Here is a 27,332-nt window from a genome sequence, read left to right on the forward strand (position 1 = left end):
CTGCAGCCATTAGACTCTTAACTAAGGTGGGGAATTCTCCAAATACGGAAGGGGATTCAAATGGGAAGCATAATAAATATATATAAATGTCCTTTAAAGGCAAGTTGATTTGGACGTGATGACAATATATTTGAGTAGAAACATCTAGCAGTAGTTGGAAATGTGACACTGGTGTTCCCCCAGAGAGCTAGTTACAGATTTGGGAAGTTGAGTTGCGATTGCTTTTAGGAGTCTCGAGAAACTCTAACTCAAAATTTTCATAAACATATGCAGAATCTCAATCTGAGGGTTGTTCATTCTTGTAGATGTGCTGGCCACACCAACCCCCAACATCTATTATGAAAATTAGGAAATTCACACTCTATTATGGAAAATAGGAAAAATATAGATAATACATGCAAAATAAGTGGGAGGAGAGAAGTAGGGATCGTGGAGAGCCTATTGTACGTTATTATTTTACAAGTATTTAAGTGCTAACTTTGTGTCACACACTATGCTAAGGTGATTTAATGTTTAGCAAAACCCGACATGTCCCAGCATTTGAGGAACTGAAGGGTTCTGAGGGCGGGCCTAAGGAGCTTGGGGCTTAGCTGGTTACAAAGCCATATATTATGCCATATATATTAAAGAGCAGCAACGCCTCCCGCAGTATTTACAGCCCACGCGTAGCAGTCCCGTCCGCCCTGTCCCCGTTCGGTCCAGCGCGAGGCGGTGGCCTAGATGCTTGATGGGCACTGTCAGCCTGATCTTTGGTGGTCTTCCCGCTGTCTGTTCTCAGTCACTGATTCCAGGTCCCAGGAGTCGACTTTGGCTCGAGGAAGTCAGGCGCCTTAGGTGGGGCAGTTGACACTCGCGCAGCTTCTTGCTCACCTCGGTGCGCGGCGGCGCGCGGGTTTGGGCGGGGAGGGGGCCGGGCCTCGGGAAGGACGCGCGCCGCGCAGTTTGACCCCGGCGACGTTCCGTACCGTCGCGGATTTTGGCGGCGGAAACATGGCGGTCGCGGCCGGGCCGGTAACGGAGAAAGTTTCCACAAACACCGGCCTGTATTAGCGCGTATGACCTCGGGCCCTCCTTCCCCAAGGCGTGCCGCCTCCCTGTTTTCCGTTGCAGGCTGAAGCCTTGTCTGCCCTCCTCCTTTTTGGTTTGGTTTTGGAACTGATTCCGAGGTTTGGGAGAGCGCGTTGGTGGCGACGGCCGAGTCAGGTAGGGAGAAATGGATGGACGGCAGTGCGGCGAGATCTAGGTACAGACACCGCCAGGGCTCCGCGTGGTGGACCCCAAGCTCCGCCCAGCCAGCCTCCCAGGGCCGGGGTAGGATACCTGCCCCTGGAGGAGTTGACAGTGGTGGTTGGAGATTGGAGGGTGTGGGAGCGCCTCTCCGTGTCTTGCAAGGGTTCCCCCTCAACTGGGCGCCACGTTGTGGTCGCGCTCTCCCGAGGTGGAGAATGGTGGAGAACAGCCAAGCTCCTTGTAGGACCTCCCACATCTCGCTAAAAGGAGGCCGAAAGGGAGAGAAATTGCTATTGCTGCTCTAGTGCCCAGGAGTTTAATATTCGAGATACCATTTTCCTCGTATGAGATGGCTCAAATAGTTATCAGTAACTCAGAACCGAAGCACTGAAATTCCCTGGCCCTGTTTTTTCAGTGTAGTTGTTTCAGCCTTGACACTTCTAGATGGGACAGAAAGTTTCTGAGTGAAGGATAATGCAAGTGATACGGTATGCCTCAAGTCATTCCCTAGAGGTAGGACATGGAGAGAGGATTGAGTTGGAAGAATTTGGGTGAATTAAGTAAAGACTGGTGGAAAGCTGAAAGAGAAACCAAACATTTATGGAATCTCCCTTAGTACTACCAGTTATTAGTTGTGAGATATTAGCTAAGTTCTGTATTCTCTTTATGCATTAATAAGTGTCCAGTGGCGACCATTGTTGTTAAATGTAGTTATTTCTGTATTAGTCTTTATTTTTCAACAAGCATGTATTGAATACCTTCTTGATGCCGAATTTTTGCTAGTCACTGGGTGTACAGTATTGAAGACAAACCCTCAGAGACCTTTTGATCTAGTGGGAAAAGCAGACATGAAATAAGTGATGGTATGTAACAGAGAAAGTACGGGGGTCATGTAATGGGGAGGGGGCAAGGATAATCTCTTAAGATAATGTTTTATCTGAGACCTGAAGAGTTGGAGTAAGCCAAGTGTGAGCACTGGGGTGGGGCCAGGAGGAGGAAAAGGAGTGTACCTGGCTTGGGAATAGCATTTGTGCAGTTTGTAATTGAAAGGTCAGTAAGTTTGGAAAACAAAGTGTGAGAGGAAGAGTGGTAACAGATAAGGCAGGAGAGTTATTCAGGCCCAACACGGAGAGCCTTATAAGGCATTGAAGGAGTTTTGACTTTATTGTTAAGGGTGATGGGACGCCATTGGAGCGCTACATTTTGGTTTTAAAAAGTACACTTCTTAGAGAGGGCAAGAGTGGATACAGGGAAATGTTCAACATGATGGTGGCCAGAATCGGGATGGTGACCCTGGGGACGAGAAGTAGAAACACTTAAAAAATGTTTAGGAAGAATAGTAGACAGGACTTGGTGAGGGTTAAATGTAGATGATGGTGGAGAGGAGGGTTAGAGTAGTATGTAAGGTTTTATTAAATAATCAGACTCTGGCAGTGATTAGTTAACTTTTCCCATATGCATATTGAATCTTCTATGCTCCATTTTAATCTACCTCTGGAATAATTGTTCATTGAATCATTAATGATGGCAAACCAATTGAAAAGGATTGTAATGTTTTTCTATTATTCTCTAACTCAGGCTGTCTTTTGAAGAAGATCAGAATGGGGAAAGACTTTTGTAAATTAGCCATTTAAAAACAATCTGCCATGTTGATTTTGGTCCATCAGAAGGTAACTGCATATATTGCATTATATAGATGCACTGTACTTGACTAATTTTTTTTTTTTTTTTACATGTTTACATTTACTTTGTTTCCAGGTATTTACCTCTGTTAACAGTGCAGAACAGAGCTGGTGCTTCAATTTCTATAGTAGATTAATATATGTGTGCACTTAAGTAGAGAGATAATAATTGAAGACATAGAAATAAATGACATTGCTTAGAGAAAGTATGTAGTGAGAGAAAAGCCTAGGTTTGGGGTTGAACATTACAAAGGATGGATTGAGAATGAAGAGCCTTCAAGGAGACCGAGGAGGGGAAACCAATGAATTAAGAAAAAAAATCTGGAGACTTAGTCTTTGGATGCCCACGAAAAGGAATGGTTTGGAAAGAGAGAGAAGTCAACAATGTAAGTTTGTTTAAAGAATATGCAGGATACGGCCGGGTGCAGTGGCTCACGCCTGTAATCCCAGCACTTCGGGAGGCCAAGGCCGGCGGATCACCTGAGGTCGGGAGTTCGAGAGCAGCCTGACCAACATGGAGAAACCCTGTCTCTACTAAAAATGCAAAATTAGCCGGGTGTGGTGGCGCATGCCTGTAATCCCAGCTACTTGGGAGGCTGAGGCAGGAGAATCTCTTTAACCTGGGAGGCCGAGGTTGCGGTGAGACGAGATCGCTCCATTGTATTCCAGCCTGGGCAACAAGAGTGAAACTCCGTCTCAAAAAAAAAAAAAAGGCCAGGTGCAGTAGCTTGTGCCTGTAATCCCTGAAGTTTGGATGGCGAGGCCAGTGGATCACCTGACGTCAGGAGTTTGAGACCAGCCTGGCCAATATGGTGAAACCCCATCTCTACTAAAAATACAAAAATTAACTGGGCATGGTGATGGGCTCCTGTAATCCCAGCTACTCTGGAGGCTGAGGCAGGAGAATCGCTTGAACCCGATAGTCAGAGGTTGCAGGAGAATCGCCTGAACCCGATAGTCAGAGGTTGCAGCAAGCCGAGATCCTGCCACTGCACTCGGGCCTGGACAACACATCGAGACTCCATTCCCCCACCCCCCCCAACCCCCCAGAAAAAGAGTACGCAAGATACTGAGTGAAAAGTACCCATTGGATTTAGGAATTTACAGGTCATTTCAGCACTTAGCAGAGCAGTTGTGTAGTGGGAAACACCATTTAGTGGTTTGAAAAGTGAGTAGGTAAGAAGTAAAGCAACTACCTCCCAGCTGTCAAAAGGACACAAGATTGAGTTTCATATAGGATATGGGGATTAGCAAGGATTGTTTTTGTTTTGTTTCTTAACTTTTTTGGTATTGTTTTTAAAAGAAACAGGTTTATAAATGTTTAAATACTAATAGATAAAAGTGAGAGTTTGCAGAGAGGAGAGAGTCTGATGTTCTGGAAGAGGCAGAAGGAAAGATGCACAATATGGCTGAAAGATTTAACCTTAGAGAAGCAACAGCCTTCTTTCCTTATATTTGGACATATAAGTAGAGATGGGTTTGTGGACTTGGGAACTCAAGTGAACTCCCTTTTGATGACTCTCTAGGAGGCAGAATCATCTGGTGAGCATGCAATAGGAAGAAGTAGGGTATCAGAGATTTGAAGAGAGGAAGTAGGGTTTTGAGTAGTCACAAGAATGGAGAAGAATGTTGACCAGGGAAGGATGTTCCATGGATTTAGAGTGGTACTATTTAGCCTAGTGTGTGGTTTTTTCCCCCTCCTGTCCAGCAGTGTTCAGTAGTCTGAGCCCAGATTGTACCATCAGCTCTTTGAGGATAAATATTCTAATGTATTTGTTGAATTATTTTATAACACACAATAGTGATGTTTTAAAAAAAAAAAAAACTCAGTGCATTCCAGATTTTGTCAGTTTCTCACACTCAAGTTAAAAAGATAAACCAAAATATACCAAAGGAAGACATTTTCTTTAATATTATGTGGTACCTTAAGACATAAGTGAATACAAATTTAATTAAGGCAAGTCAGTTGGAATACTTAAATAGACTTAGTTGTAAAAAATTTTTTAAAAAATGCTTGTTGAACATATAAAAGCAAAATAAGTAATAATACTTGGAACTTCCCAGAGACCCTAAGGTTGCTTTAGTAACATTCCTCTCCAGCCAAATGAGTACGAAGAGTTGATTCTAGGTTCTCATATTTCTCTTGAGCCTTTTAGTGTAGAGCTATTAAGAAAGTACAGATAAACTAATCACAAACTAGTATTTTTTGTTTGTTTGTTTGTTTGTTTGTTTTTTGGAGGCAGAGTCTCGCTTTATCCCCCAGGGTGGAATCCAGTGGTGCAATCTCGGCTCACTGCAACCTCCGCCTCCTGGGTTCAAGCGATTCTCCTGCCTCAGCCTCTCGAGTTAGCTGGGATTACAGATGCCTGCCACCACACCCAGCTAATTTTTGTATTTTTAATAGAGACAGGGTTTTTTCATGTTGGCCAGGCCGGTCTCTAACTCCTGACCTCAAGTGATCCGCCTGCCTCAGCCTCCCAAAGTTCTGGGATTACAGGAGAGAGCCACTATGCCTGGCCCTAGTTTCTTTTTAAGTGTCTGATTGGGTTCTCTTTAGATAGAGTTACCATGAATCATTGATCAGTTCTTTTGAAACAGTATACTAGGAAATTTTGAAGAATTATATAGATGGTTAAATCATTTTTTGACTACTATCATTTTTTAGGTGTGACTTGTGGAAGCTTTAATTTCCTGGGTCCTCTAACAAATAATTGTATTAACATTTGTTTAAGTAGAATTGAAAAGTTCTTCATTTACTTTATAATGACTATTAGGGTGAGCATTTCAGTTTTTCATTTTTGACTCGGAATTGATCAGGAATTGGTTTCTATAGAGATAGTGTTTAGATTTGGAAAGCAAGTTTAGTAATCAGAGTAATTTAATAGAGGTAAAAGTACAGGGAGAATTATGGCTCAACTTTAGGGACTGAGTAACTTTAATACTAGTGAGTTTATTAGTTAAACAATGTAAAGACCTTGTGTAACATTCTAGAGCTGCCTTGTAAAAAGATGTAGGGGATATTTGGCAGGTAGTAATGGTTGCTGTTACTACTAGTATATACAAGTGCTTTTCACATTAGAGGTAACAGTGAAGTCCTTCATTTGCTTTAAGAACTAAGTAGCTTTATGTTGTACCAAAACCTGCTACAATCTAAGCTAAAGCTAACATATCACATTTCCTTGTTGTTGAAAAACCAGATATTTAAACCAGAATGGATTAGGTGAATTCTTCACCATCTCTGGAAGAACAATTCTATTCATGCAGTCATAGCATATGATGAGTAGAAGGCACAGCCATGTCTGTTTGGATAAACTGCCAAGTTTTAAGCCAGAAACAGTAATCATTAAGATATTGCAAATCAGGTTATAAACTGGATTTCAGTTTTTAAACTGGATTTTTTCACTTTTTATATGCATCTTTATATAAAATAATGAGTAAATTATATAAAATTAACTCTGAAATATTTTCTTCTTCTTTTTAGATCACTATAAACAAAATTTCCACGAGAGAAAATGTTGAAATAGGAGTTGCGGATACACTGGATATACTGGATGAAATACAAGCGGTTAATTTTTGTAACGTGAGGGAAAAGCCCACATTGCTGGTTACATGTGTAAATCACTGCGTTACTGCTTTAGTCATTGTCTCTATTTAGCAATGACAAGACTGGAAGAAGTAAATAGAGAAGTGAACATGCATTCTTCAGTGCGGTATCTTGGCTATTTAGCCAGAATCAATTTATTGGTTGCTATATGCTTAGGTCTATACGTAAGATGGGAAAAAACAGCAAATTCCTTAATTTTGGTAATTTTTATTCTTGGTCTTTTTGTTCTTGGAATCGCCAGCATACTCTATTATTATTTTTCAATGGAAGCAGCAAGTTTAAGTCTCTCCAATCTTTGGTTTGGATTCTTGCTTGGCCTCCTATGTTTTCTTGATAATTCATCCTTTAAAAATGATGTAAAAGAAGAATCAACCAAATATTTGCTTCTGACATCCATAGTATTAAGGATATTATGCTCTCTGGTGGAGAGAATTTCTGGTTACGTCCGTCATCGACCCACTTTACTAACCACAATTGAATTTCTAGAGCTTGTTGGATTTGCCATTGCCAGCACAACTATGTTGGTGGAGAAGTCTCTGAGTGTCATTTTGCTTGTTGTGGCGCTGGCTATGCTGATTATTGATCTGAGAATGAAATCTTTCTTAGCTATTCCAAACTTAGTTATTTTTGCAGTTTTGTTATTTTTTTCCTCATTGGAAACTCCCAAAAATCCGATTGCTTTTGCATGTTTTTTTATTTGCCTGATAACTGATCCTTTCCTTGACATTTATTTTAGTGGACTTTCAGTAACTGAAAGATGGAAACCCTTTTTGTACCGTGGAAGAATTTGCAGAAGACTTTCAGTCGTTTTTGCTGGAATGATTGAGCTTACATTTTTTATTCTTTCAGCATTTAAACTTAGAGACACTCATCTCTGGTATTTTGTAATACCTGGCTTTTCCATTTTTGGAATTTTCTGGATGATTTGTCATATTATTTTTCTTTTAACTCTTTGGGGATTCCATACCAAATTAAATGACTGCCATAAAGTATATTTTACCCACAGGACAGATTACAATAGCCTTGATAGAATCATGGCATCCAAAGGGATGCGCCATTTTTGCTTGATTTCAGAGCAGTTGGTGTTTTTTAGTCTTCTTGCAACAGCGATTTTGGGAGCAGTTTCCTGGCAGGTAAGCTTATTGTTTGTCCATCAACCCCAATAATGTAATAAAATGCTAACTTCAATAATTGAAATTAAAGTTGTAAGGTCAAGTTCCTGATTTCAAAAGGATATTCATATTTGCTCTTATTTAATTTTGTTCATGGAATTGAAGTACTGAATGTGTTTCAAGAGGATAATTTGTTTGATCTCTAGCAAAGAAGTACCAAAATGTTATGAACACTCAGCATTGAGATGCCTCCCACTTCCTGACTGTTCATTAGTGAAACACTCGTCGATTAAAGAGTCTTAGAAAACTAACATTCGGAAAGTATTTAAAGATAGTATTCTGATCCTTTCATTATACCCATGAGGAAACTGAAAGCCAAAGAAGACACATCCAGAGTCACTAATACTGGCAGGAACAAGGTCACTTAATTTCTGTCTATTCCCTGGACTCCTCATTGTAACATGTTTCTTGTATGTAGCCATTTCTCTGAATATTTTATATAAAAGGTGTTAGATATATAACTACATATCAGTTGCTTAATTATAGATTAGAGGTTATCCTAAGAAAGAAAACATGGGTTTCACAGGAACTTTGCTGCCCAGAAATGTTTTCTAAAAGGTTCTTGTAGACAAAGACATTTGTACAGTTGGAGTTTGCATCTGCAGTATTAACAAACCCAGTCTTCCATTAATTGAGCATGTATTCACTATGTCAGGCACCGTATATGCCAGGCACCGTAGTAGGTGCGGAAGATCTCAGGATGTCTGTCAAAGGTGGCACAGTCTCCAATGGGAGGAGGAAGAGGCTGGCATGTAAACAAACAATTATGATTACAGTGTGATAAATACTATAATCTGTGTACATCAGGCTGGGATGTGGGGCATAAAGGAAAGTCAACTCTGCTTGGTGCAGCTCTCTGAAACAGTTTGTTGCTGCTCAGTGATTTCTAGAGGAAAGTCAGCTCTGCTTGGTGCAGCTCTCTGCTTTGTAAGTTTGTTGCTGCTGCGTGATTTCTAGAAGTGTGTTTTGAAGAGGGAGATGTGGAGACTTGCCTGGACATGGTGCTTTCTAGTCAGCTGGGCTAGGGCAGGGATCCTGGTGGGAGTCAACCAAATGAGGAAAACATCTTGGGTGTGGCCTGAGGATATTGTCCTTACTTTGTTTGCTGTACTTGCTAGTGTTGGATACTATCAGAATTATGATGATGATGTCCAAAACTCAAGCATGAGTTTTCCTCCCTCTTCCTTGCCTCTCTTCCTGCTAGCTCCTTTCTCAGCCCTAAATACTTTTTCTTTTCCAAGTCAACCTCATTCATGCTGGATGCCATTCCAGGCTGTCAAATTCTGTTAACCAAATATTAATATTTTCTTGGTCTCCAAAGTTTTTCTTATCTAGTGGTCTTCAGATATGGTGTGTACCACTGGAGGTACACAAAAACTTTCCAAGGAGTCTGTCAGCAGAGATAATTTTAAGAGCATCAGTTTCCTGATTTTCACCTTCAATTCTGCTCTTTCCTAAAGTTGATCTGTTTGAGAATCCCTCGATTTAGATGTAGGGTGATAGCATTGTGGTTTTAATTTATGTCTCTAATGATTAATGATGTTGAGCATCTTTTTATGTGTGTATTAACCATTTACTTTGTTGTTTAAATATTCACATCTTTTGCTCATTTTAAAGCTGGGTTATTTGTCTTGATTGAGTTTTAAGAGTTCCTTATATATTCTGGATACAAGCCTTTTGTAAGATAAATGATTTGGAAATGTTTACTCCCAGTCTGGCTTCCGTTTCTATTTTCTGAATGACACTTTTTGAAGAGTTTTCAGGAGTAGAGGTTTTTAATTTTACAGAATCCAAATTATCCACTTTTTCTTTTATGGACTCTGCTTTTAGTAGCTTATCTAAGAAGTCTTTGCTCAACACTAGGTCACAGTTCTTTCAAAAGCATTATTGTTTTAACTGTTACATTTAGGTGTATGATCCATTTTGAGTTATAGTATGAGAGAAGGATCTAATTTTTTTTTTTTTTTTTTAATATATAGCTGTCTCATTGTTCCCAGCACCATTTGTTGAAAAGATTAACATTTCCCCTATTGAATTGCCTTGGTGCCTTTGTTTAAAATCAATTAAACATAAATGTAAGGTTGTATTTTTGAGTTCTTTTGTTATACTGACCTGTATGTCTCCCGTTATGTTAGTACTATGCCATCTGGTGAGATGTTTTCTAATTTCCTTTGAAATTTCTTCTTTGACTCATGGGTTATTTATAAGTTTGTTGTGTGATATCCTGATATTTGGAAGTTTCTCACATTTCTTTCCGTTGATTTCTAATTCCATGTGGCTGGAGAACACTGTATGATTTTAGTCTTTTAGGCCACTTGCTTTGTGGCATGGCATGTTTTATTCCATGTTCACTTGAAAATAATGAGTCTTCTGTTGTTGGGTACAGTGTACTATAAATATCAGCTAGATTAAGTTGGTTGGTAGTGTTATTCATATATCTATAGCCTTGTTAATTTTCTGTCTAGTTCTGTAATAGATTAAAATCTCTATTATAGTTCCTGAATTGTCTACTTCCTTTTTCAATTCTGTCATTTTTTTTTTTTTTTTTTTTGCTTCATGTATTTTGAAGCACTGTTCCTAGATGTAAATGCATCTTTGTTATATCTTCTTACCGTATTAACTCTTGTAATTATGGTAAACAGCATAGTTGAGTAGTTAAAACAGAGATTGCAATGACGTGCAAAACAAAATATTAACTATCTGCCCCCCCCCTTTTTTTTTTGACACAGAGTTTCACTCTTGTCACCAAGGCTGCAGTGCAAAGGCACCATTTCTGCTCACTGCAACCTCCGCCTCCTGGATTCAAGTAATTCTCCTGTCTCAGCCTCTCACGTAGCTGGGATTACAGGCACCCGCCACTAGGCCTGGCTAATTTTTGTATTTTTGTTAGAGATGGGGTTTCGCCATGTTGGCCAGGCTGGTCTCTAACTCCTGACCTCTGGTAATCCACCTGCCTCGGCCTCCCAAAGTGCTGGGATTACAGGTATGAGCAACTGCACCTGGCCCCCTATCTGGCCCTTTTAAGAAAAAGTTTGCCAATCTTTGTTCCAGACCAGTGTTTCTCACTCCTCAGTATGCATGTGAATCATGTAGGGATCTTGTTAAAATTCTGAAGATTGGAATTCAGTAATTTTGGGGAAGAGCATGAGACTCTGTGTCTCTAAAAATCTTCAATGTGATGCAAACACTTCCGGTCACCAGCGTACTCATTTAGTGGCAATATATTCATTTAGCTATTCAAGACCAGTGTGAATCTACATGAGTTGTGTCTGCATTCCACAATTGGTCGCTATTTGGAAACTGCTGCCCATGGCATAGGCATTATGCCTTAAAGGTAACTAAATTTTTTCAACTTAATTTAACCAGTCCTCTGTAGAAAGATTTCAAACTCTGCTCTGCCCAGTGTTCTGTGAGATGTTAGTGAGTGTGCTCTGAGAAAAAAATGTTCAAAGTACAGAAAGAAAAACATTTCCAAACTAACTTGACCGTGAAGTCCTTGCTCTACTCTCATTACTTACATTACACACCTCCCCACACCCATACCTTTTAACCTCTATGTGAAACATAATTTGGGATGTATCTGCTGAATTTGTACATGTTCCAGATCTCTTGAATTATGAAAGAACCAGAAAATTATGTAGAAAGGCAAATAATTAAGAGCTTTGTTAGGACATGACTGTTTTGGGGATAATAACACCATCGTTTAATGCAAATAAATTCTGAGGGTTATCTCAGATTATTTAAATTGGATTTTAATTGATTTTTAAAATTGAACTATTTTTACTTATTTCCTAAATGATATTAAGTTTTTAATATAATCTAAAACCATTTGTCATATTTCTGTGAGAGTAATACTAAGGTACTAAACCAATTTTTCTCACTGTCCCATTAAAATATCCTTCAATCTATTTTTACTAGAAAAACTGTGCCACTGATTAGGTGAGGGCAGACCCAATGTGCCAAGAAAAAAAATGAGGAATGAAAGAAGGCTTTGAGCAGATCAGTTTGCCAGCTATGACAGAATCTATGAAAGTAGACATAGACTGAAATCCAGAAGGCTAGCCAGGAGCAAGAGATAAGGACTTGGACTAAGGTGATAGGGAAAAGGGCTATGATAAGGATAAAATTGAGAGTATTATCAGAGGAAAAACTAGTAGATTTTGTTGAGAAGTAAATTTAAAGCGAATTTTATATTAGTTGATAAAATGTAAAGTTGAAAGTTCGGACGTGGTAGATAGTCAAAATGTTAAAAAGATGTTGAGAAACTGAAGAGAGCAGATAAGAATGTAGGATGAGGGAAGACATGATGATGGATCTCACTGAGGTAATGACCTAGTGGACATTTGGAATTTATTAAATACCTTATAGTTTTCTTTATCTTTTAAAATATATTTTTAGGGACTCAAATGTACTTTTGTTTTACTATTAGAGAAGTAAAAACATGCAAGATTAACATGCCTTATGGAGCACAGTTGTAATTTAGATCATAATTCCAAAAAATGGGTTTAACCATTTTTTTTTAAGGTTTTGCATATGAAAACTTTTGGGTTTTGTTTTACTTAGCTTAACATAAAAAATTTTTTATTAAGGAAAAATTTACATATAGAAACATTCACCTTTTTTAGTGTGTAATTCTGTTATTTTGACAAACACATATATTTGTGTGACCACCACTACCACAGTCAATGTGTAGTGCAGTTAAATCACCACCAAAATTCCCTCTTGCTTCCTTGTAGTCAGTCCTTCTCCCAACCCCCAGGTACTTGGCAACCTGATTTGTCTTCCGTTCCTAGAAATTTTCCTTTTCCAGAATGTCATATTCGTAAAATCATTTAACACCGTAGTCTTTTGAGCCTGACTTTTGTTTTTGAGACAGAGTTTTGCTCTGCAGTGTGGGCTAGAGTACAGTGGCACAATCATGGCTCACTGCAGCCTCGACCTCCTGGGCTCAAGCAGTCCTCCCTGCCTTGGCCTTCCAAAGTGCTGGGATTATAGGTGTGAGCCACTGCACCTGGCCCTAAGTTTGACGTCTCATTTACATCATTTGAGATTCATCTGTGTTACTGTGTGCCATCAGTAAGTTAGTTACTTTTATTGTGAGCAATATCCCATTGTATGGATGTTCCAGTTTATCCTTTACCCAGTTGAGAGACACTGAAATTATTTGCAGTTTTTTGGTAATTATGAATAAAGCTGCTATAAACCTTTGTAGACAAGGTTTTGTATTAACATAAGCTTTTATTTTAGTGTGATGTGGAATTGCTGGGTCATGTGGAAAGAATTTGTTTTAACTTTATACTGCCATACATATGTATTTCTAATCTACAGAATAAGCTCATGACATAAATTATCTATGTATATATTCCAGAAATCAAGACTGAAAAGGTTAATTAACTTATTTGTGCACACATAGCAAGTGGCTGAGCTGGGATTGAACCAAAGTCTAACTCCGAAGCTTGGGTCCTTTCCACTATGCCCTACTTCTTCTGCATAAAGAAGTCATTTGACTTTAAAATTATACAGTAGTCTTCATAATGTTCTTACATTTCCTGAACCAAGCAAAGTTTTGAAAGTTGCCTTAAAGCTAGATTTCTCACAGTCTCTCCATTTATATATTGCTGCATTTATGTATTCTGTTTCTTAGTTGGGCTTTACTTTCTTTAGGCTTCTATGTATGTTTTCCAAATCTGGTTTGCATAAGGTGACTCATAAAAAAATACTTCTAAACAAACAAGCCGTATATGTTTATGTAAATGTTACATTTTAAAAATGACATTGCAGAAAGAAATTTTGTTCCTGTTACCTGAAAAATTTTAGGATATGAAACGTTGAATACTTTGACCATGACTTGAAAGCCCAGCTGAATAGAGCTCTAATAACTAGTAACAACTTTTATTCAAAGGGCGTCACTTACAGGTTGTTCATTGGTCTTCTTTTGTGCTGAGTTTGTATCTGCTGTGAAATATGAGCCATGTCTTAAAATTTGATAGTGAGCTGAGGATAATTTGAGAAGCAAAGGAGAAAAAGTACTTATAGGCTTTAATCAATTGATCTTATTTGTTACTTGGAATTAAGGTGTAAGGAGTACTCCAAAATCACAAATGACTTCTAGATTGAAGCTATAGAGTAAAGGTTTGCAGGCCAATAAAATTGAAGCTCTCTGAAAGTGGCAAGTGGATAAAACATCCTAAATTAATTTTGGCTTCCGCTGGACATACTTGCCATCTGTTCAGTTAAAATTATGAATTTTTGTATTGCCAAAACATTAACTTGTGTGTGATCTTAATAGAATATTTAATACTGTTTTTCTAAGCTTGCTTTTTCAAAATAACCTAATAGAAGTACTTAATGATTTTTTCCTGATAAATTTGCTTTTTAAAAATGTATGACAGGGCCAGGCATGATGACTCATGTTTGTAATTCCAACAGTTTGGGAGGCCAAGGCGGGAGGATTGCTTGAACACAGGAGTTTGAGACCAGCTTGGGCAACATAGGGAGACCTCGTCTCTACAAAAATGAAAAAATTAGCCAGGCATGGTGGTGCATTTGCCTGTGGTCCCAGGCTACTTCGGCGGCTAAGGTGGCAGGATCACATGAGCCTGAGAGGTCGAGGCTGCAGTGAATTGTGATCATGTCACTGCACTCCAGCCTGGATGACAGAGTGAGACCTGTCAATCAGCATAAAATTCTCAATTTCTAAGATTTTTTAATATAAAAAGCAAGTAGTAACAGATCATCTGTTATTTATGAATTGTGATCAGTAAACCCCCGAATATCTACTTATTTAGTCCTACTGTATCAAATATCATCATCAGTGTTACATAACCAACATTAGGGTATTGAATAACATCAATATCAATTAACATTTTAATTCGAATTTTGAATTATTAGGCTTTTAAGTCATCTACAAATTGATTGGCAATTGAACTTTATCATTTGTTTAGTTTGCTGCTAAATGAAACCGTTCAATACTTTTTCTAATAGTAAAAACATACTGAAGATGAGAAGCACTCGTTTAGAAAAAATATGTAAATATATAAAATGTAATAGCCTGGAAATCAATCATCAGAAAATTGGAACTGATTCCATTTGTAAGAACAGAAACATAAAATAAGTTTTAAACTTATCAAACTTTTATTTTAAAATTACTGTAAACCTCAATGTAGGTTATAAAGGAAGACTTGAATGAATGGAAAAACACACCATACTTCCTGGGATGAAAAGACTCGATGCTGGGCCTTGCAGACATTTGTATACATAGAGGAAACTGTTTTCAAAGCTGAGCTGCACTTTTGGCCCCCTCAAGAGTGGCAAAAATAAAAGCCAAGCCCAGGGCCTCCAGAAGTGAGATCTCTGGTAAATTACCTCCCATTTTACGCTTACACAGTGAAAGAAGAGGGTGAAGCCATGTGTGTTATAGCCCTCTCATGAACTTGCTTTCTGCCCTTGTGTCCTGTTGGTGGTTCAACCTGGGATTAAGTGGTCAAACCCGGATTAAGATATGTAGACTCGTGATGTCCGCAGCTCTCTGGAAGAAACAGTTGTCCCTAGGACAAAGTGTCATTATCTAGGCCTAAAATTAATAATAATATAATTTTTATATCCAGCGTTCAGCTTATAAATTTAACCAGGTGCACACACACACACACACAGCACCAAGAGCAAGAAGCAGCAAAATCAACAGACAACAGAAAAAAATCTTTAGGTATTGGAATTATCAAACAGAAAACCATCATGCTAAGTTGCAAAAACAAAAGGAGAGATCAGGACATAATGGTAGTATACTGGAAACTTTATGACAAGGCAGATTTTAAAAATAACTAAATAGAAATTTTAGGATCAGGAAATAAATTATTTCAGTGTTACAAACATAACATTAGACAAAGCTGAAGTGAGCATTAGTGAACTGGAAGACACAGTTCAGAAGAAGCTATACAAGAAGCAGCATGAAAGAGGAGAAGTGTGGAAAATAGTGAACAGAAGGAAAGGATAAGACTCAGAGGATATGTTAAGAAGATCTCATATTTGTTTGATTAGAGTCCCAAAAATAGAGGGAAGAAATGAAAGCCAAAGTACATATGTGAAAGGATAAAAAATAGACCAACAGAACAGAAGAAGAGAGACCAAAAACAGATCCGTGAATACTTATGACAAAAGTGGCACTGTAATGTGGAGTGGTTGATATTTTCAGTAATTGCTGCTTGGACAATTGAGTGTTTCTGTAGAAGAAAAAATTGGGCCATTATCATAAAATCAATTATATTTGGATTATAGATTTAAATGTGAAAGGCAAAACAAGCCTTTAGAGGATAATGTTAAAATATCTTCTTAATGGTTGGATAGAGGGATTTTTTTAAACAAGGCATAAAGTGACTATATTATAATTAAGAACTCTTGTTAAGCAAAAAACAGCATTAAGGTAGTTACAGAGTCACCAGCAAAAGACTTTCATTTAGACTATGTTTAGAACCAAACAAAGCTAAATCAATGAAGAAAAGGTCAGCCCCATAGAAAGGTGGGCAAAATATTTAACACTTCATCACAGATGATACCCACGTGGTGAAAGGTACTTAACCTCATTAATAATCAGAACTTGTTATTTATTCTAGTTTTGATATAATGGCAAATTGTAAGCAATTTAAATACCAATAATAGGATCCACCAATTAAAGTTTTATATGTATTATAGGAATGCCATTTGGTCTTTACAAGTGACTTAGAGTTATGTAAGCTTAGATTAAAATGTTCACAGATTAGGTATCCCATTTCGGTAAAAAAAATACACATGAATATGTATTTGTGAAAAATACATTGCATGAAGTCTGGGAATATTTCAGAGTAGTTGTGCGTATAGATGATGGTATTTGGAATGATTTTAATCACATATCTTTTTTACTTATTTGTATTTTATAGTGTTTCTAAATGGAGCATGTACTGTGTTATTTATGTCATTGACAAAATAGGATGTACCAAAATAGGGCAGTATATTCATTTTTCTATTGCAGAAATAAATTTTTTAATTAAATTTTGATCAAATGAACCACCCCTTAGTGTTAAAAGCATGTGTTCATGCACCTAGGCATATAGTATGTGCAGTAGCAATACAGAAAGAATGTGAGAGTTTAATATTCTAAAGGTATGTTCAAGTGACTATCCATTTTCTTTTCACTTAATGAGTCTTAATTTTTTCTTTTTCATTGCGGTTAATACCTGATTGCCTTCTCCTTATTTCTTCTGCCTCTCTACTTTCCATTCTGCTTTTACAGTGCTTATATGTCCTTAAATTTTCTTCTGTTAAAATTTTGATTGCACATCTAGAGAGTTCAGTGCTTTATAAGGTAAACTATATCATATAAATGGAATTCGTTTTTATAGCTTTAGGGTCTTAAATTTCCTTAAGAATTTATACAGAAAGAATGTAGAAATAATGTAATAGTTTAATATTCTAAAGATATGTTCAAGTGACTGTCATCCATTTTCTTTTCACTAAAAATGAGTATTAATTTTTTCTGCTTTTTCATTGCAATTGATACCTGATTGCCTCCTCCTTATTTCTTCTGCCTCTCTACTTCCCATTCTGCTTTTACAATGCTTACGTGTCCTTAATATTTTCTTCTGTTAAAATTTTGAATTTGTACATCTAGATAGTTCAGTGCTTTGTAAGGTAAACTATACCATATAAACGGAATTAGTTTTTAAGCTTTAGGGTCTTAAATTTCCTTAAGAATTTATTTTCATAATTTCACGGGGAAAAAATGAGCCCTTTCTAAAGTACCCTTTTTGATAAAGTAAATAAATCTGTTATTTGAAAAATGACAGGCACGTGGATTTTAACAAGATATTTGTTATCTGGCATTTTCTCTGTCATATCGAAGAGTGGTTTTGGTTTGTTTTTTTTTTCTAGTTTGGATAGGATGTTATTTGACAAATATTTTTTAAAAATGATGTGCTGTGTTTTGCCACAACTTCCAAAAAAAAACAGAGATAAATTTAGGATTTATTGTACTAGTTAGCTCATCCATGTATACTTGCCTGCTTTAACTGAACATTGTTTTTAGATCATTAATTGTTCCTTTTATCCTTTTTGAAAGTAGAAGCTACAAATTGTGAATCAATGTGCATGTATGTAAATATATACACATATGTACGTGTACTGTGTAAACATGTTTTGGATTTCTTTTAGCCAACAAATGGAATTTTCTTGAGCATGTTTCTAATTGTTTTGCCATTGGAATCCATGGCTCATGGGCTCTTCCATGAATTGGGTAACTGTTTAGGAGGAACATCTGTTGGATATGCTATTGTGATTCCCACCAACTTCTGCAGGTACAGTAATCTAGTATAGTTAGTGGTAACTATTCAGTCCATAACATTTTCTTAATATTTATATGAATAAAATATAGCTCCTTTTCAAAACCGTATTTTCAAAATATAACTTTTGCGTTTCTTCCAGATTTTTAACAAACTTCATTCCAAGTGATAATATCTTCAGAGTTCAATTGAAATATTTTGATAAATATGATAAGCTTATATTTTAGCAAGAAACCAGAAAAATATTCATGTATAACTTTTCTGAGGAAAGATCTTACCCTAAAGGGAATATTTTGTTTAAGAAAGTGTCCTCTGGCCAGGCGTGGTGGCTGACATCTGTAATCCCAGCACTTTAGGAGGCTGAGGTGGACGGATCACTTGAGGTCAGGAGTTTGAGACCAGCCTGGCCAACATGGTGAAACCCCATCTCTACTAAAAATACAAAAATTAGCCGGGCGTGGTGGCAGGCACCTGTAATCCCAGCTACTCGGGAGGCTGAGGCAGGAGAATCACTTGAACCTGGGAGGCGGAGGTTGCAGTGAGCTAAGATCGCACTATTGCATTCCAGCCTCGGGGACAAGAGCAAGACTTCGTCTCAAAAAAAAAAAGTCCGAAACAACATAGTGAAATATAAAATGTGCACTGGGCCTGAGAGGCTGGAGGTTTAGTTCTGTGTTACCTTCGGTACATTATAACTCTGAACCTTATTATCTGTCTTTACCTAAAGACATCATTCCTGTTCATCTGATAGGAATGGTATGAAGAACAAAAAAAAAAAAAAAAGTGAATGTAAAAACACTCTGCACACTGAAAAGTGCCATGCAAATACTAGGAATTCAGAGGATTGGCAGTGAAGTTTAATAAATGTTTATTGCAGTTTTGTTCCAAAATAAATTTTACCCACAAAGGTGGTGACAGCTGTATAAATCTGTAAATGTGCTACATTTTGATTTTTATTTTATAGCTAAATACCTTTAAAATAGTTATTTGCCATAAATGAATTCTGATGACAGTTTTCATCACACTTTCCCTGGGGGAGGGGAGAGTTGAAGTAAAGTTTTTTTTCTAATTTCAAGTATTTAACATAAAAATCTCCAAATAGACTATTTGTAGGAAATATTTTCCTTCATGTTAAAGACTTAATCAAAAGTTGAAGGTTCAAGAACTGAGGGAAACAGATTTGGAAATGTCCCATAAAGTGAGAAATGACAACCTTGTAGAAAGAAAGAATGTGTGGAAATAGTAATATGCACAGTTAGATATTTATTACATTGTAATTTTTTAAAATGTAGTGCTTACTCTTTTGTGACTGTAATTTTAAAAGTTAGTAGAATACTATTGATGATACGTGAAGCAAAATCTAAGGTTTTCAAAAATCCTGACAGAAATCCCTTTTCTGGATAGGAATGATGGTTTTTCTTTCTCAATATTAATGGTATTTTGCTAGTTATAAGACTTGCTTTATCTACTAGAGTACCGTTTTATATTTGTTCCAGGAGCAAATCTAAGTCTTCAACTAGTGTTCAGTATAAAGCAGTGGACCTAAATTTTAATAACTTTTTAAATGCCTATTAATAATTTCTTCTGTTTATGTACCTTAAGTTAATGAAATTTGAACACAATTTTTATAGACTATTTTTCAATACAGAAATATATAATTAAAATATTGCTTTTATATTTTGTGTGTTATAATATTTTTAAACAATAGTTTTTTTAATAGGCCCCACCCAGATGTTCTTGAAACAGTGTAATCCTGCTTTTAAAAAGCCTTGTCCAATATCTGTCATGTAAGAAAATATGAATAAGGAACAAAGAGTAGTACTATCTACATTTGGAGGTATTATCCCAGCTTTTAATTTGATTATTGTTTTAATGATAGTGAGTATTTAGAAACCAGGTTTTGATTTTCTAAGCTTAATTCTTAGTACTATAGGAATTTTAGAAAGGATGATTTTTTTAAAAAAGCCTGCCTCTTACCAGCAACTATATTATAACTGATTCTTAGATAATCAGTTATAAATGACAGATGAGAATGTGATACAGAATGAATACTTCTTAAACACCAAAATAATTGTTTTTTCTCTGCTTCAGTCCTGATGGTCAGCCAACACTGCTTCCCCCAGAACATGTACAGGAGTTAAATTTGAGGTCTACTGGCATGCTCAATGCTATCCAAAGATTTTTTGCATATCATATGATTGAGACCTATGGATGTGACTATTCCACAAGTGGACTGTCTTTTGATACGCTGCATTCCAAACTGAAAGCTTTCCTCGAACTTCGGACTGTGGATGGACCCAGACATGATACGTATATTTTGTATTACAGTGGGCACACCCATGGTACAGGAGAGTGGGCTCTAGCAGGTAAACTCACCTTTGGCAGTTTCACTATTGTAAAGATACACATGTATATGTAGAAATCTGTACTTCACACACAGTCATTAAATTTCCAGGATTCTTAGTTTACTGAACTGTACATATGACTTTAATTTGTTTTTCTTTGCTCTAGCATCCCTGTTTAGCCATCTCTAATGATAAGATTCAGAAATATGTCTTGTAGTGATTAGAAGGAAAAAATGCTTTGAGACTTATAGTTTCCCTGAAAATATTTTCAGAATTGCTAAATATATTTTTCAGAAGCTGATAAACTTCGTTGACTAGTATTTTTAAGTTTTGAAATGTTATGGATGCAGATTTCAGTAGTCCTTCACATCTGTAGTTTTATTTATGTTTATAAAGCTCACCAAAATTTTAAACAGCAGATCATGTAGTATGGTGAGAGTAGCATTTAGGTCAGGAGACGTTGGTCCTGGTCCTAATTTGCCACAACTGTGTTATTTTAGGCAAGTTAGTTAACTTCTGTTGGCTTCAGTTTTCTCGCCTGTAAAATAAGGCGGTAATTTTAAATGATCATTGAATTTTATTCTAAGGTACAAAATTCTGTAGGGATTGTTTTGCATTTGAAAAATCATAAAATAACTTTGGTTTACATGCATTATGGGAAATAGAAAACTTCTTAGTTATTGCCAAGAGAGAAATGAGATCTCTTTATATAATATATAAATTTGTCAGGCTTTCCAACTATTAATAGAGAGTAAGTCAAGGGCTTTGTTTTATGAATTGTTACTTGCTTAGGACCTATAACAGAGCCCAGTACATAGTAGAGGATCCTTAAGTAGCTAATAGATGAAATCATTGAATAAATCATTAAAAAAGAAAGGTAATTTTCTTATTTTAGATTAGAAATAGTTATTTTAATTACATGATTTTTTTCCATAAAAGAGTGTAGATGTTTTAAACCAAGAATATATAAATAATAAAATAGTCATGAATAAATTGGAAACATTCAGGATGAAGAAAAAGATAAATAGAAGTAGTATGGAAGGACAGAGGCAGAGTTGCCAATATAAGAACTCCAGAAAGAAACAAACAAAGGGTTAAGGTAGAGATGATTTTAAACCAGTGTGATCTCACTAATTTCATGCCAGATTTGTAACTGGAGTTTTTATCATAAAGAGAAATATTTTTTTGAAATTTTTCTTTTTTGCAAATAAATATTGAATAACTCAGTGGCCTTCTAGTAGAAAGACGAGCTAATATTTATTGGGCACATTTTAAGCATCAGCTTACTGTACTTAGTACCTTACACACATTGTTAATCTTTATGTGAAATCCTTTGAGATGGATACCACCACTTCTGTTATCTTCATTTTTGAAAGGATGAAATGGAAATTGTAAGTTGTTATGCAACTTATGATTTAAGACCAGATCTGCCCGGTTCCTAAAGTGTATTTTTCCCCCCACTGTACCATGTTGCCTCCAAGGGTGAAAGCCGTGATGATAAAGAAATGGCATGTTTTGGTTAAATGGATATTTTTGTTAGCATGGGTTACCCATTTCAAAAAATTAGAATGTACAAGACTAAAAGATGTACTGAACATTAAAACTACTTCAATATAGTTTATAAAATCATTTACTTGACCTATAACTTTTTAATTACAAGGTAGAAAACATCTTTTTAACCTTTATGGCTACTTTAGTTTCAGGTAAAGTATAACATTCTGTGTATTCCAACTCAGAGCACAAGAGAAAGCTTTAGTCAATTAAAATAGTCTTTACAGAAATAGAATTTTAGATCTACAAGTAGGGATTACTGAAAACTTACTATAATCCTTAAGATAATAAACTCTACCCAGATCAAATGGAAAAAACAGGGCTAATTTTTGGTGGCCATGCATATATCCCTAGTTATTTTAAAGTGTTATAAGAGAGTAATTTTAGAAGTAAGTTTTTTGTGTGTGTTGATATGAAAGATTTATTACTTAATGGAAACACTTTTCAAGTTTGCAGTTTTCTTAAGTAATTTAAAATTCATTAAGTATTTCTTAAAGATAGCTATGGAAATCAATTCTAGATGTTCATTTACTAATTCTTATATCAGCGTTTTATTTTTCTAAGAAAATAAAAAAAACACTAAGATACACACATATATATGTATCAGGTTTTCAAAATTTTCATTCATCATTAAGTTAGGAATAATTTTTGAAAACTTTAAGAACTCTAAAATAGAGTCGTATTTTAGGTAAATGTTTAGCAGTTACATTCTAGAATGATGTCTTTATAATTTTTTTTGAAGTATGTTACCAGTAAATTGACCATTACAGAATTCATCTGTTAGCTAAGATTTGTTCTTGTGTAACTTTGAGAGCTTATTATAAGAAGTTTAAAAAAATAGAGAAAGCATACTGATCTCCCTTCCCTGAGAAAGGTAGATTTTATCTTATAATTCAGCAACTGCATACTGTCAAGCATGGCCTGAGGCATCTGGCATACAGAAAAGCCTGCTTTTCAGTTAGTTCATGCCCTGACCTGCTTTAGACATAACCCTCAAGGGCTGATTCTGCCTCACAAATAATATTGAATATCTCTGCTCTGAGGAAAATGCTTTAATCTATTCCAAATTACATGACAAAGAGCTTTAAGCTCTGCTAATTTATTAATAGTTGGGTTTTTGTTGTCGTTGTTGTTGTTGTTTTTTCAGCCGACTTTGAAATAGGAAACATCACAACTGGATTTTAGTTGGGTTAGCAAGTTAGTAGCAGACCCAGTATTAATATCACTGTGGGAAAGAGAATCTATATTTGCCGTTTATCCCATATGTACTTAGAATATGTAGTCTTCTTATATTTATGGAGTTTCATGATATGGAACCTAACATTTTTGCCTCTGCTTGAGGATAGAAAACAATCATGGTAATTACAAGAGAGACAGAAATAAATGGGGAAAATGTACATAATTTATAAAGTAGTTTATTACAAATAAAGCCTTTAAAAAGCAGTCTCAATTACTTGAAATGCATCAGATGGCTGTTATCTTAGATAGATGTAAGTACTTTGAATCTGGGCCAAAAGCCAAATGTAGCATAGAACCTATTCATAGGAGAAAGCAGAGCAAAAGAAGAGAAATCGTTTAGAAAGCTTTAATGCTGCTTTAAGTCTCTTGTTGATATCTAAAGAGCATTTATATAAGAGAATTAGGGTAGAATATGCTAAAGAGTATTTATTGAAATAGTTGTGGATGGCATGTTGGGCAATGATGTTTTGTGGCAGATGGAATTTATATAATAGTTCTTGTAATCTGTGTCATCCTCTGATCTCTAGAGAAATTTAATAGAGCTGGCAATAATGGAGAGTTAACATTTGGCCATTTTTGAAAAAGTATCTTTTGGAGGTATCAGTGGAATAACACATTAGTAATATGTGGAGACCATGTACTGAAATACTGTCTCTGAGATAATATGTGTGAGTGTTAGAGCGATTGATAAAACAAGTTTATTTTCATGTTCTTAAGCTATTGTGGGCTGATTAATAAAACATTAATCAATTACACATAAAGAATATGACAGAATCCCAATTCTAAAGGATTCTCTCTCTGGTGGTGTCCATTTTTAACGGTGAAACCAAGAGGACAGCTGATTTGGGGGAAATATGTATTCTGGAGTTAGGTTGTTGGATCTTGTGCTGACAGATTATAAAAGTAACTTATGCTCAATGTAAAAATTTCAGAAAAGTATTTTAAAAACCACCCGGAAGTGAAACACCTAGCAATAGCTGCTGTTGTAATTTTTGTAGATGCCTTGTCATGCTTTTTCTAATACATTTGCTCATCAATAAATTTTCTTTATAAATATTTTGTTATAAGATTTCCTCCTAAGGTTTTAGGACATAGTTTATTTCCATTTCCCAAATGGGAAAGAAGTCTTTTTTGTAATTTTTTGTCCCTATGTCTGTTCTTTTCTTAGGATAGATTCGTAGAATTGGAATGATCATTATCAGTGTACCATTGAGGCAGGGCCAAATGAGGTGAGGGTGGCAGTTGCCTCAGGCACAAAACATAAGGGAATGCCAAAAAACTCAATAATCAAAATGAACATTTTAATGTAGTACACTTAAAAATCAAAATTAATGCAAAAAAGATCCACGATGAACTAGATGTAAAACCTGTAGTCAGAAGTTTATTTACTTTAGAACTTTCTGGGTATACATTTTTTTAATCCCTTGTTCTTCAGCTGTAAAACTGATTTAAATGTAAATCTGTTCTTAAATTCATTCTTGTACAGGTAGGAATAGGGTTTATTTTCATTCAGTAGGTACTTACATATGAGGAAGAGAAGGAAACGATACAGAATGGGGGCCAAACTTTTTCTGTAAAGGGCCAGATATTTTTGGCTATGTGGGTTTAGATCCCTGTTGCAGCTATTCAGCTCTGCTACTTTAGAGCAATAGCAGCCATAGACAGTGTGAATGAATGAATGTAGTTGTGTTCCAATAAACTGTTATTTATGAAAATAATTATATGAAACTTAAACTGCATACAATTTTTACTGTCACAAAATATTCTGATTTTTCTTTCAACCATGTAAAAATATAAAATCAGCTCTTAGCTTTCAGGCCATACAGAAAGAGGTGGCAGGCTGGATCTGGCCCATGGGTTGTAGTTGCTGCCCCGGTATAGAATGTTAGCTTTTCTGTATAGTTGTTTTCACTAAATACAAAGTATTTTCTTAATTTATACTAGCAGATTCCTTTTTATGTGATTAATAAGGATTTTTTTTTTTTACCTGAAGTTGAAAATCTGTTGTAAAAAATATCTTTTCAAAAGATACTTTGAAAGTGTAATTTAAATACTTTATTTTTTGCTTATTTAATTCTAAGAACTTAAGGAAAATACATGTAAGATGAGTATGTTCCCACTAGGAGAAAATTATTAAGAGAGTTTTCTTAATGAGAGGCTGCAGAAATTATTGCTGCATTGAATTTTCTCTTGTTCACAGGTGGAGATACACTACGCCTTGACACACTTTTAGAATGGTGGAGAGAAAAGAACGGTTCCTTCTGTTCCCGGCTTATTATCGTATTAGACAGCGAAAATTCAACCCCTTGGGTGAAAGAAGTGAGGAAAATTAATGACCAGTATATTGCAGTGCAAGGAGCAGAGTTGGTAAAAACAGTAGATATTGAAGAAGCTGACCCGCCACAGCTAGGTGACTTTACAAAAGACTGGGTAGAATATAACTGCAACTCCAGTAATAACATCTGCTGGACTGAAAAGGGACGCACAGTGAAAGCAGTATACGGTGTGTCAAAACGGTGGAGTGACTACACTCTGCATTTGCCAACGGGAAGCGATGTGGCCAAGCACTGGATGTTACACTTTCCTCGTATTACATATCCCCTAGTGCATTTGGCAAATTGGTTATGCGGTCTGAACCTTTTTTGGATCTGCAAAACTTGTTTTAGGTGCTTGAAAAGATTAAAAATGAGTTGGTTTCTTCCTACTGTGCTGGACACAGGACAAGGCTTCAAACTTGTCAAATCTTAATTTGGACCCCAAAGCGGAATATTAATAAGCACTCATACTACCAATTATCACTAACTTGCCATTTTTTGTATGCTGTATTTTTATTTGTGGAAAATACCTTGCTACTTCTGTAGCTGCTCTCACTTTGTCTTTTCTTAAGTAATTATGGTATATGTAAGGTGTTGGGAAAAAACATTTTATAATGAAAGTATGTAGGGAGTCAAATGCTGACTGTAAATGCATAAGAGATGTTGAAAATAACACTGCACTTTCAGGAATGTTTGCTTATGGTCCTGATTAGTAAGAAAACAGTTGTCTATGCTCTGCAGTGGCCAATGATGAATTACTAATGCCTTATTTTCTAGGCATATAATAGTTTAGAGAATGTAGACCAGATAAATTTGTTTACTGTTTTAAGAAAACTACCAGTTTACTTACAGAAGATTCTTTTTTCCAAACAGTAGGTTTCATCCAAGACCATTTGAAGAACTGCAAACTCTTTCTCTTAGAAAACAAAGAGGGCTGCCTAAAATAAACACAAAATTTGCTTCTACTCCATCACATTCAGACGTCTTGGTTGTGACCTATTACCAGTGTAGCAGAGAACCCAAGTTACATTTTAGATCAAAACATTGTTTATGTAGGTATTGTTAAAAGGCTAGCAACTACAAATTGCCCTTTCATGCTTTGGTCAGGGGGCCCTGAAAACACTGGTAATATTAAGAGTCTTTCTCAGGGTAACTTAATGTTTTCTTAATGAACAATGTTTCCAGCTACAAATTCTTCCAATAAACTGTCTTCCTTTTTGAAAAGTACTCTCATAGAATAAATTTAGCAATTTCTCATTTACTGACTCAATCTGTTTTGAGTATTCAGAAAAGATTTTGATCCCTATTGAGTTAATGCTCTGCCATGAAAATTATTTTTCTGATCCTTGTTAGTGATATTTTTTTTCTACTGAAGGTCAAAGGATAGGAAACAAGTCATTTCTCTTCTTGTATACATGTAATGTATTATGTAAAAAAGTATTCATATTGGCAATTTTAGTTAGGCATAATAGTGTGGTTGTAATTTTTAAAACTTAGTGTTTGTCTGATTAAAGCAGGCACTGATCAGGGTATCTCCTAAGAGGTAATTCACTTCTAATTCCTTTCCAATAATTATTACATTCTAAATTTTCATCTATGAGAAATAACAAGAAGGGAACAGAATTAAATTGGAGAATAATCTAATCTTCATTGTTTAAATGGTTTGACTTCTCACCATTGAAGCCATTTTTTCTAGCTTCAGAAAGAGGAAATAATGCCTCCACCATTTTCTACCTGGTGACTTGAAAATTGAACTTTTCAGTTAGGAAGAAGAGTCGGGGAACTTGTATACCACTATCTATGCAGCATTGTTATAGTCTGATTATTTCTGTGTTTTGAGTATGATTTTCCTAATGCTCTAAATAAAATTTTGTTAAAAATTAA

General features: G+C 36.0%; 1 protein-coding gene across 5 annotated transcripts; it reads left to right on the top strand.

The window, feature by feature from the left end:
• The first annotated feature begins 775 nt into the window (after window positions 1–775).
• TMEM168 (transmembrane protein 168) lies at window positions 776–27,332 on the top strand. Of its 5 annotated transcripts, none has more exons than XM_050782641.1 (6): window positions 963–1,203; window positions 2,014–2,900; window positions 6,394–7,649; window positions 17,871–18,013; window positions 20,090–20,364; window positions 25,334–27,332. In XM_050782641.1, exons 3-6 carry the CDS (start codon window positions 6,522–6,524, stop codon window positions 25,879–25,881), a joined length of 2,094 nt encoding a protein of 697 aa, XP_050638598.1. In that variant the 5' UTR covers window positions 963–1,203; window positions 2,014–2,900; window positions 6,394–6,521; the 3' UTR covers window positions 25,882–27,332. The 5 variants fall into 5 exon arrangements, with proteins under 5 accessions (XP_050638596.1, XP_050638598.1, XP_050638594.1 ...); XM_050782637.1 differs by having other exon boundaries at window positions 2,809–2,900; XM_050782639.1 differs by lacking the exon at window positions 2,014–2,900 and having other exon boundaries at window positions 776–1,203.

The sequence above is a fragment of the Macaca thibetana genome, chromosome 3 (genome assembly GCF_024542745.1).
Source record: "Macaca thibetana thibetana isolate TM-01 chromosome 3, ASM2454274v1, whole genome shotgun sequence".
Classification (NCBI taxonomy): domain Eukaryota; kingdom Metazoa; phylum Chordata; class Mammalia; order Primates; family Cercopithecidae; genus Macaca; species Macaca thibetana.

Coding starts and splice junctions, on each gene's coding strand:
- TMEM168 (XM_050782639.1), top strand. CDS start 6,522: ATGTGTAAATCACTGCGTTACTGCTTTAGTCATTGTCTCTATTTAGCA. Junction 7,650..17,870: donor TGGGAGCAGTTTCCTGGCAG/GTAAGCTTATTG, acceptor GATTTCTTTTAG/CCAACAAATGGAATTTTCTT. Junction 20,365..25,333: donor AGGAGAGTGGGCTCTAGCAG/GTAAACTCACCT, acceptor TCTTGTTCACAG/GTGGAGATACACTACGCCTT.